The sequence below is a fragment of the Bombina bombina genome, chromosome 6 (genome assembly GCF_027579735.1).
Source record: "Bombina bombina isolate aBomBom1 chromosome 6, aBomBom1.pri, whole genome shotgun sequence".
NCBI classification, from domain to species: domain Eukaryota; kingdom Metazoa; phylum Chordata; class Amphibia; order Anura; family Bombinatoridae; genus Bombina; species Bombina bombina.
Window position 1 is genome coordinate 1,008,704,322 of NC_069504.1, and position 12,161 is coordinate 1,008,716,482.

General features: G+C 41.4%; 1 protein-coding gene across 3 annotated transcripts in view; it reads left to right on the top strand.

Annotated features, from left to right (window-relative positions):
• The window catches only part of SGCD (sarcoglycan delta), a 1,642,153-nt gene that overhangs the window by 1,475,231 nt on the left and 154,761 nt on the right, over positions 1–12,161 (top strand). For all 3 annotated transcript variants that reach the window (XM_053718718.1, XM_053718720.1, XM_053718719.1), the window contains one exon: positions 9,618–9,737. In XM_053718718.1, coding sequence (XP_053574693.1) covers positions 9,618–9,737 — 120 coding nt within the window. The remainder of the gene's footprint in view (positions 1–9,617; positions 9,738–12,161) is intronic.

A 12,161-nucleotide genomic window follows, 5' to 3' on the forward strand; every position in this document is an offset into this window, starting at 1 on the left:
ATGCATCTGCCTTCATATGGTAAGGTAGCATTGATCGTGCCCCCTTTACTATATGAAGGTAGATCACCAATGCTCTGTGTCACTGCACCAAGTTGTGGTGCTGGCATCGGTGGCGTGGGAGGGAAGGAGAGAGGCAGGTGGGCGGCACATTGCAGAAGGGGGGATTCTCTACACTATAGATAATACATGTTTAGTGTGGAAGGGGAAAAAATAAATGTTTAGTGGGGAAGGGGGAAGGATGGTTTCCCTACACTATGGAAAGGGGGGGAGGGGGGGATTGCTACACTACAGCATTTTCTTTTTATATAAATAATAATACATTTAAAAAAAAACTGCTGCCAGTACCTATGATGGCGGCACCTAGTGAGAGGGAGGAGGGTTAGAGAGCTGTTTGTGGGGAATCAGATAGGTGGGGTGGGTGAGGAGGGGGTCCCTACACTACAGAAATGAAAGGGATAGGAAAGTCAAAATTAAACTTGCATGATTCTGATAGAGCATGTAATTTTAAGACTTTTAAATTGACTTCTATTTTCAAATGTGATTTGTTGTTTTAGTATCCCTTGTTGAAAAAGAATACACACATATACTACATATCCTCACATTGCTGTGAACTTGTAATTCCAGAGCACATTAGCGTGTGCTGGTATTATAAAGTGGAGCATTAATATCGCTATCTTGAAAGCGGTATTTAGCGCTTCACTTGTAATCTGGCCCAAAATGTTTTATTATATATGTGCAGTTAAAAACTTTGCAATAGGAGGCGGAGCTAATAGCCGAAAGAGAAATGGACGTGTTTTATTAGAGCTCCACAAAAAAAGCAACAAACATACTAGAATTTAATAGTTATCGGCATAAACTGCAGTTAAGGGACTAATGTCTGATGATCCTTATCAGTCTCCTGACCTTTCTGATGCCTTTTTGTGTTTATATCAAGCCTGAGACGGAACTTCAATTTGGAGGCCTAGTTGAGCCATGCTGTCATGGGGGCAGTGATGGGCCGCGTAACTTTGAGTAATTGGTGAAAGCTGCCTCAAGGATCGTGCCTGTCCGGCGTGCTCTTACGTATAATATACTTAAGCTGAGGCCCGTCATAGCGATCATGGAGGATTCCATGCGGCCATCCTGGCCCTCTTTGAGGACCACAACCGGAAGCTAATAAGCAGAATGGACCGGCTTATAGTAACCCTCAGCCCCAGAGGTATGGGAGATCTCAGATGAGTGACTCACGCGCAGAAGAACGGAGAGCGGACCTCAGCGAGTGCAGCTGACTCATGTGCCGATGAACCCCGGTCAGTTTCTCTCACCCACCATAGTCCGCTGGCCTTCCAGTCGCTGACCAAGAAGTCGGGAGCTGCTGGCATATCGCGTCTCCGATTTGTTGATCTGGTGGATGCGGCCGGTCCGCTGGGAGACAGGAGCGGGCTGTTCAGAAAGTGCAGTGGAAGTAGTCCCGACGGTTCCTACAGAGGTTAACAGCGAGGATGTATACCTGGCCCCTCAGATATGCAGTTTCGGGACTGGAGAATTGGCTGGAGCAACCTGTATTGCTGCACTGCTCTGAAGACCCTATCTATGTAGGAAAGCCTTCAAGTAAAGAAGTATTCACGGAGACAGGTATAATACATACAATGGGTCACCCTAATCCTACTAACTGGAAGGCCTTGGAGTCAGCGTACTGTTTTGGAGCTCCCGGTGGAGGTTTTCACGTGGGGCAGGACTCTCCTTGTGGCGATCTGGTATATTAACAATCCCCTTCACTGTGTGTGGAGTGGGGTACTTTGATTACATGGCATTGCTGACTATGGACACTTCACTCCCCGCAATTGTACTGATCTCAAATCCCTATAACAATTATATTTGGGGTGATGTGTAACTTCCCGCCTGTAACCCCAGTATCAATATTTCCATGTTTCACCGTCTATATTAGCCTGAATGTCCATAGCTAGGTGCGAATCCCTATGTAACAACATATGTACATTTTCTCATAGTTTAGGTATTTATGACGGCCCTAGGGCCTGAGACATAGATTGCAACGTGGTTCCCTTACCTGCTTCCACTCTGGTTAGTAGCTTACTTCATTTGCAGTACTACAGCTGCCTATGTTTTTCATTTGTGGAAACTCTAACCAGGTTTCTAATAAATGTTTAAAGCTTATCATTTAGCTTAAAAACCATCCTCCATCCCCTCCCTACCTCACCTCTTCCCCTCCTCCTTCATCTCTCCCCTTCCCTCTTTTCCCCCCCTCCCTCCCTTCTCTACCCCCCCTCCCTCCCTTCTCTACCCCCCTTCCCCTCCCTTCTCTCTACCCCCCCTCCCTTCCCTTCTCTACCCACCCCTCCCTCCCCTCTCTAGACCTCCCCTCCCCTCTCTTCATCCCCTCCCCTCTCTAACCCCCCCTCCCCTCTCTACCCCCCCTCCCCTCCCTCTCTAACCCCCCTCCCCTCCCTCTTCTAACCCCCCTCCCCCTCTCTACCCCCCCCTCCCCTCCCTCTCTATCCCCCTCCCCTCCCTCTCTACCCCTCCCCTCTCTACCCCCCTCCCTTTCCTCTCTACCCCCCATCCCCCCCTCTTTGCTCCCCTCCCCTTCCCTCTTGACATATGTGTTAGAACTGCTGATATGATGATCAAGGTTCGAAGATTAGAGCGATTAATATATGTGATTCCCATGTATTTTCTCTAGCTAGATTACTCATCTCCCCTGAGCTTGCAACCTTAGATACATAGTCTTACTCATCTTATGCTAGCTGTTCTAAGGTGCATAGCTACATTTACTTCCCTACTATTATATAGAGTTACGTGAGAAGCAGTCACTACAGTTTTATTTTTCAGACACAGAGTGGAGACGTTGTGTATTTACTAATGTTCAATGTTTGTGTCTAACCATGTTTGCAGTAGTAGCAGAAGCCCATATCAATATGAGCACCTCTACTAGTTTCCGAGTTGGCTATATCACATTAACTAAGAGTAACTTAAGTGCACTGCTGTGCTTCTATATTTGAAAATATTTACAGATTCCCAACTTTATCGCTATTTCATACACATTGACCACTAGACTCTTTGAAAATTAGCTTTGTTTTTGGGTCCTTAGTGACGGACTAAGGTTTTTGGTCCCTTAAGTGGACCTGTTTGCTTAGAGGACATTACGATCCAACAAACTCAAAAAATGAGGTAACCAGAATATCATGCCCTGTTGGTTTGATTGCGTGTTGATGTTCCCACATGATGTATTGTATTTGCTTGGTATATGTTTATTTCCTGCAGGATGTGTATAAATTGTATCTTTTTCCGATATGACTGTATTGTAAAAGCTAATTTTACCTCAATAAAAAAATTATCTAAAAAAAAAAAAAAAAAAAAACAACTTTGCAATATACTTTCTATTTTAATTGTCCAATTTTCCTGTAATTTAAACTCTGAAAATGGTTTGTTTCTTTCCTAAGATATGGAGAGTCCACAACGTCATCAATTACTAGTGGGAATATCGCTCCTGGCCAGCAGGAGGAGGCAAAGAGCACCACAGCAAAGCTGTTAAGTGTCACTGCCCTACCCATAATTCCCAGTCATCCTCTTTGCCTCTGTCAGTGGATGAGGTGAAGTTTTGGTGTCTGGAGAAAATTGGATTTCTTTTTGCTACAAGCGAGTTTTTTGGGTATAGCTGTAGTCCACGTCAATCTCTGCAGTAGAGTAGTGGTGGCCTTTAAAGCAGTTAGGAACTTGTGAGGTGGGCCTTGCTGTGTTTTTCCTAACATATTTGCTGCCAATGGTATAGAAAGCCAGAGTAGGTTTACTCTGTTCTCTCTTTTCTCCACAGGCCTCTGTTAGGAGAATGTATCCTTTCACGCCTTGTGATATGCAGGTAAGTGCTTTTGTCTTCTAGGGCTGGGAGACCTGCACTGAAGGGGTTATGGAGACTCTCTGCACTTTATTATGGGACATAAAATCCATAATGGAGGATCTTTTATTGGCAGTGAGCAGGCACTTAATTTGTATGTAGATATGGAGACTTTAGGGGTTAACTTCCTCCACGGACAGGAGGAGTTAAACCTCTATGGTGGTTCAGAAATTTTATTTTTAATTTTATTTTTTAAATGCAATACGCTGAGTCAATCACGGTTCCCTCATTGGCCTGCCTCTGACGGCTATGAAGCGCGCATTTTTTTCTGTTGCGCAGCTTTAATCATTGCCGGTCATGTGACCTTCCGATACCGCTTTCAGTTTTTCTGAGCGGTGAAGGCAGCTGGATGCGAGAGCGAGACTGGCTAGGATCCGGACGTTTTTTGTTACTGCTGGGATTATCGAAGGGGGCAGTTAGGCACCTCAGTGTAAGCTGAGGTGTAGAGGCCATACAATATATTGTTGAGCAAAGTGAAAGTAAAATGCTGGTACTATAAAAGCTGTTTTCTTATTTTTCTTGTGAATTGCTTACTGTTGCCATTTTACTTTAAGCAGTGAGGGCATGGTTGTTTATTTAACCTATTCCGCTTTACTGTTTCTTAAAGGGACAGCATATTAAAAAAAGTGTATTTAAGTTTTTTGTCTTTAATTTTTGCAAATATCTTTTCCTTAGTTATGGAAGAGGATTCTGTTCCTTTGAACTTGTGTCTCCTATGTTTAGAGAACCAAATTGTGTTGCCCATGCAATTTTGTACCTATTGTCTAGATAGGATCTTAAAACACAAAGATAGACTTTTTGTTTCTGAGCCACATGTCTCTCAGGATGATGCTGTTTAGGCAATGCCACAGCCTTCTCCTCAAACGCCCCAAGCCTTAGTGACGTCATATACAGTGCCCTGCGGTTCCTCTCAATCTCCAGGAGGAGTTTATTTGCCTGCAGAAATTGCTGCCCAGTTATCTTCTGCGGTATCTGCGGCTTTAACTGCCAATCCTTTGCTTCAAGGAAAACGCAAGAGGAAAACTAAAGATTCAGATAGTAAGGTTTCTGTTCCAACCTCTGCTACTCAGGTTGTCCTTTCTCATAAGTCTGATGAGGAGGATACGTCGGTAGCCTCTGAGGGTGAAATCTCAGATTGGGACAGTTTAATTCTTTCATCTGATGCTGAAGTAGTATCCTTCAGATTTAAGCTAGAACATCTTTGTGTATTGTTAAAGGAAGTTTTGGCTACTTTGGATGACTCCGATACTCCTGTCGTTGTCAACCCTAAGAAATCAAGTAAACTTAATAAATAGTTTGATGTTCCTTTCTCTGGGGAAGTGATTCCGGTTCCAGACCGTGCTACGGAGATTATTACTTAGGAATGGGAGAAGACAGGTATACCTTTTTCCCCGTCTCCTATTTTTAAAAGATGTTTCCTGTCGCTGACCTCCATTAAAGATTCATGGCACCTGCTGCCACTAAAGTAGAAGGGGCTATTTTTATTCTAGCTAAGAGGACTACTATCCCTATAGAGGATAGTTGCTCTTTTAAGGATCCAATGGACAAAAAGCTGGAGGCTTATTTGAAGAAGATGTATGTTCATCAAGGTCTTCAATGGCAACCTGCGGTTTGTATTGCCACAGTGTCAAGTGCGGCATCTTATTGGTATGACGCCTTGTCTGATTCTCTTCAGGTTGAGACTCCTTTGGAGGAGATCCAAGACAGGATTAAGGCTCTCAGACTAGACAATTCCTTTATTTCTGATGCTATCATGCAAGATATTAAACTGGGAGCCAAGATATCTGGCTTCGCTGTGCTAGCCTGCAGGGCGTTGTGGCTTTAATCTTGGTCAGCCGATGTTACCTCTAAGTCCAAGCTTCTGGCGCTTCCTTACAAGGGTAAGATCTTGTTTGGACCTGGTCTGGCAGAAATAATTTCTGATATTACGGGTGAAAAAAGGTCTTTTCTAACATAAGACAAGAAGAATAGACCTAAAGGGTGTCAGAGTAGTTTTCGTTCCTTTCGTAACTTTAAAGGAAAGTCTTCCTCTCCCTTTTCCAAGCAGGAACAGTCCAAGTCTTCTTGGAAACCCAATTAGTTTTGGAACAAAGGGAAGCAATCAAAGAAACCAGCAGAGTCTAAATCAGAATGAAGGGTTTTGCCCCCGATCTGGGATCGGATCAAGTGGGGGGGCAGGCTTTCTCTTTTATATCAATCATGGATATGAGATGTCCCAGATCCCTGGGCTGTAGACATAGTATCTGAGGGTTACTTTTACCCCCAGGGGCAGATTCTACCTCTCAAGATTACCTGCAGATCAGATAAAAAGAGAGGCATTCTTGAATTGTGTTCGGGACCTTTCTTCCCTGGGAGTTATAGTTCTAGGACTCTATTCAAATCTGTTTATGGTTCCCAAAAAAGAGGTACCTTTTTGTCCTATTCTAGACCTACAATGTTCCAAGAAGTTTCTCAGGGTTCCATCCTTCAAAATGGAAACCATTCGTTCCATTCTTCCATTTTGTCCAAGAAGGTCAGTTCATGATGACCATAGACCTAAAGGATGCGCATCATCATGTTCCCATCCACAGGGATCATCACGAGTCCCTGAGATTCGCCTTTCTAGACAAACACTTTCAGTTTGTGGCTCTTCCGTTTGGCTTTAATCTTGGTCAGCCGATGTTACCTCTAAGTCCAAGCTTCTGGCGCTTCCTTACAAGGGTAAGATCTTGTTTGGACCTGGTCTGGCAGAAATAATTTCTGATATTACGGGTGAAAAAATGTCTTTTCTAACACAAGACAAGAAGAATAGACCTAAAGGATGCGCATCATCATGTTCCCATCCACAGGGATCATCACAAGTTCCTGAGATTTGCCTTTCTAGACAAACACTTTCAGTTTGTGGCTCTTCCGTTTTGCCTTTCCACAGCTCCCAGAATTCTCTCAAAGGATCTGGGGGCTCTTTTGGCAGTGATCAGGTCTCTGGGAATTGCAGTAGCACCCTACCTGGATGACATATTGGTTCAGGCACCATCTTTTCAACAAGCAAACTCTCATACAGAGATCTTGTTGTCTTTTCTACGTTCCCACAGTTGGAAAGTGAATCTGTAATAGAGTTCCCTTGTTCCAGCTACAAGGGTGGTTTTCTTAGGGACTATAATAGATTCCCTATCTATGACCATTTTTCTGACAGAGATCAGAAAATCCAAAATTCTCTCCTCTTGCCTCTCTCTGCTGTCTACTGTTCGGCCATCAGTGGCTCAATGTATGGAGGTAATTGGTCTGATGGCCGCTTCCATGGACATCATTCCCTTTGCTCGATTCCATTTGAGCGCTCTGCAATTATGCATGCTCTGACAATGGAATGGGGACCATTCGGATCAGTCTCAGAGGATAGATATAGATCAGTCGACAAGAGACTCTCTTCCGTGTTGGCTTTCTCAGGAGCATCTGTCCTCAGGGCACATGCTTCCAGAGACCTTCCTGGGTGATTGTGGACCATGGACGCCAGCCTGCTGGGCTGGGTAGCAGTCTGGGACTTGTTAAAGATGCAGGGACTCTGGACTTGGGAGGAGTTTGCTCTCCCCATAAATATATTGGAGTTGAGAGCGATTTACAATACTCTTGATGGCTTGGCCTCAGTTGTCCTTTTGCCTGGTTTATCAGGTTCCAGTCAGACAATATCACCTCAGTGGCTTACATCGACCACCAAGGAGGATTTCAGAGTTCCTTAGCCATGAAGGAGGGTGCCTCGGATTGTTCAATGGGCGGAAGCTCACAATTGCTGTCTGTCTTTTTTTCCTTCCCTTTCCAGGAGTGGACAACTGGGAAGCAGATTTCCTGAGCAGACAGACATTTCACCCCCGGTGAGTGGGCTCTCTTCTGGAGGTGTTCTCCGGGTTAACCCTTTAGATGGGGGGTGCTGGAGTTGGATCTGATGGCGTCTCAGCAGAACGCCAAGCTTCCAAGGTATGGGTCAAGGTCAAGAGATCCACAGGCCGCTCTAATAGATGCTCTGGCGGTTCCTTGGGATTTCAATCTAGCATGCCTGTTTCCCCTGTTTACTCTCATTCCACGAGTCATTGCTCATATCAAACAGGAGAGAGCATCAGTAATTCTAATAGCTCCTGCTTGGCCTCGCAGGATCTGGTATGCAGACCTAGTGAAGATGGAATCTCTTCCACCTTGGAGGTTGCCTCTGAGGAAGGACCTTCTAACTCAGGGTCCATTTCTTCATCCAAATCTCATTTCTCTAAAGCTGACTGCTTGGAGATTGAATGCTTAGTTTTGTCTAAGTGTGGTTTATCGGAGTCGGTCATTGAGACCCTGATTCAGGCTTGCAAGCCTGTTACTAGAAAGACTTACCATAAGATATGGCGTAAATATCTTTATTGGTGTGAATTTAAGGGCTACTCTTGGAGTAGGGTCACCTTTGTGTTATTCCTTTTTCTATTTCCCTTTGGTCGAATAACTGGGGATTATGGGTAGGGGAGTGACATTGATGACGTCGTGGACTCTCCATATCCGGAAAGAAAGAAATTTATCAGGTAAACATAAATTTTGTTTTTCTAAATTCCACAAAGTATCTATAAACTTTTTTCCCCTATCTGTGTCTCATTCTGAGGACAATTAGGGACAGTTAAAAAAAATTAAAAAAATGAAAGAGACTGCAAATAAGACTATGTGGAACATAGGATTGTTAAAGGACCAGTAAATACAGTAGATTTGCATAATTAACAAATGCATGATAAAAAAAATCAAGCAGCGGATGCTTCTATCTCTCCGGGTAGTTTCCGGATCACCGGAAACTTAAGTTAAGAAGCAGTGGTCATAAGACCGCTGCTCCTTAACTCACTGCAATCATCCCGTTCAGATATGATCGGGATGATTGACACCCCCTGCTAGCGGCCGATTGGCCGCGAATGTGCAGAGGGTGGCATTGCACAAGCATTTCTTGTGAAATGCTTGTGCATTGTTAAATGCCGACAGCATATTGCTGTCAGCATTTAGCGATGGCAGGACGGACATGATTCGTGTATAGCGAATCATGTCCGCCCGGGTTTGATAAGAGACCCCTATGTCTGAACTTCAAATGAATAGTAGATTTTTTTCTGACAAATTTTAAAGTTATATCTATTTCCACTCCTCCTGTATCATGTGACAGCCATCAGCCAATACATATATTCTGTGAGTTCTTGCACATGCTCAGTAGGAGCTGGTGACTCAAAAAGTGTAAATATAAAAAGTGCACATTTTGTTAATGGAAATAAATTGGATAGTTGTTTAAAATTGCTGCTCTATCCGAATCCTGAAAGTTTAATTTTGACTTGAGTGTCCCTTTAAATTAATTGTCTAACAGGGTTATAACAAAGTGTCTTCTGTTACCTGTTTTATATCAGTCCCTATTTGTCCTTAGCAGGAGAGACAGATAAGGGGAAACTTAAATTTAAACATGTCAGTGCGCCCTTTTCAAGGGTAAATTGCATAAAGCAGACAAATTAATTAATAATATGCATAATTATCAATTTAAATAGTAATATCTCTTGACTGTAAAACTTCAGCATTAATAAAGCTTATATGTGCTTTATATACTAATCTGCATTTCGTTTACATCCTATGTTATATCGATTGTTTTGTACTTTCAAGTAGGATTGTGCCTTTAGGGAATAAAAGAAAAACATGTGCAAACTTCTGGCAATAGTATAGTAGTAAATTGATTATTTTTATTATTCTTTTTTCAACTCAGGATCAGAAGCAGTAGAAGCATACGGGAAGCGGCTGGAGGTGAAGTCCAATGACGGGAAACTTCTTTTTTCTGCAGATGACAAAGAAGTGGTTGTTGGGGCAGAACGGTTGCGAGTTCTAGGTATAACATTATCTGTCTATCTATTATCTGTTTTATCTATCTATCTATCTTTGTCTGTATGCCCATCTATCTATCTATGTATCTATCTATGTATCTATCTATGTATCTATCCATCTATCGTTGTCTGTATGCCCATCTATCTATTTATCTATCTATATATGTATCTATCTATCTATGTATCTATCTAATCTATCTATCTTTCTATCTATCATGCACACATATGCTTGTGTTAGTTAAAGATGCAGGATGCTAAAATGTAGAGTTAAAAAAATGATGCAGCATATTATGATGATTTATTTTATGTCTGCAGGCAGTGAATGTTGGAATTATTTCTGTGTTCGTTTGACATGCTGATATATTTTCTATTGCTTGTATCTTTATTTCTAAGCTTGTTTTACACAAGCTATTCAGACTCTACTCCTCATTCAGCAATCTTTGCACAAATTATTTATATTCCAAAAATGACTTCACTAAAATGTCAACATCTGGAATAATGGACATGGAACAGTTAATTCTAATTACTTTTATGTATGAAATTAATTTATAAACAATTATTTTTGCACAGTTTACTTTAAGTTAAAGTTAATTTAATTCTGTTAATAGGATTTGCATGAATGGCAATCTGATAATATAATTAGACAGAATAAGGATTAATTAAATGTCAGTATTGGCATATATAATAAAATATGGCTGAATAAACATAGTTTTTTCATCCTTGCAGAGTTATGTCCTTAACAATATAGCTTAACAAGTATAAGCTGTGACCAAACATGCATTTCCGACTGTGTTTGATTTAAACTCAAATCAAACAAGACATTTGCTGTCCACTTATGTGATTCATAGCAGGTAACTAAAACTCTTTTCTTTACCTTAGCAAAACATATTTTATATATATATATATATATATATATATATATATATATATATATATATATATATAATAGAACAAGCAGGGGTTGGCAGTGGCACACAATAGCAAAACAGAGTAATACACAGCTTCCGGGGTGCTCCATGAAAGCAATATACACACCAATAACCGCAAAGGCACTCACTGTATGAAATCAAGTAGTCAAGTTTATTTACTGTATATATATATATAAATATATATATATATATATATACACACACACTGCCAATCAGGTAGATTACAAGTTGTGCGTTTGTGTTTTAATGCTGAAAAAATAGTAATTTCAGCGTTAAAACAGCACCGCAGCCATTACAAGCCTTTTAACCTGTAACGCAACGTCAGTCCCGCATTCATAAAAATTACGTTTTTTCATTTACCTTCCAAAGCGCAGCCATTATGAGTTGTGCAGTGAGGCTAAAATGCTTGCGTTACACCTTATAACGACAAGTTCCGTACCGCTATCTGAGAGCAGTAGTTATGAGTTTTATGTAACAGTTTTGTTGCGTAAAACTCATAACTAAACTCTTACAAAGTACACTAAACACCCATAAACTACCTATTAACCCCTAAACCGAGGCCCTGCTGCATCAGAAACACTATATTAAATTTATCAACCCCTAATCTGGCGCTCCCGACATCGCAGCCACTATGCTGCCCCTATTCGGCCGCTCCCTGACATCGTCACCACTATAATAAAGTTATTAACCCCTAATCCGCGACCCTCCCGCATCACAAACACTATTTAAATATTATTAACCCCAAATCTGCCGTCCGGCCACATTGCCCCACTATACTAAAGTTATTAACTCTTATTCCGCCGCTCCCGGACACCGACACCACTATAATAAACCTATTAACCCTTAAACTGCCAGCCCCCACAACAAAATATACTAAATTAAACTATTAACCCCTAAACCAAAAGCCCCCCACATCACAATAAACTAATTTAAATTAATAACCCCTAAACCTAACGCCCTCCTAACTTTATATTAAAATTACAATTTCCCTATCTTAAATTAAATTAAAACTTACCTGTCAAATTACAAACTATCTAATTACAAAAAATAAAAAATACTAAATTACAAAAAATAACAAACACTAAATTACGCAAATAACAAATGAAATTATCAAAAATAAAAAAGTATGTAAGGCACCCGCATGTGGTTGGTCCCCCAACCAGAAGCTTAAAGGAACATGAAACCCAGTTTTTTTTTTTCTTTCAGAATTCAGGCAGAGAATACCATTTTAAATAACTTTCCAGTTTACTTCTATTATCAAATTTGCCTCAGTCCCTTGATATCCTTTGCTGAAGGAGCAGCAATGCACTATTGAGAGGCTGAGCTAGCTGAATCTGCCAATCACAAGAGGCAAATGTGTGCAGGCATCAATCACCAGATAGCTCCCACTAGTGTAGGCTATGTACATATTATTTTCAACAATAAATACCAAGAGAACAATGTACATTTGAAAATAGAAGTGAATTTAAAAGTTCTTAAAGTGACATGATGAATCATCAA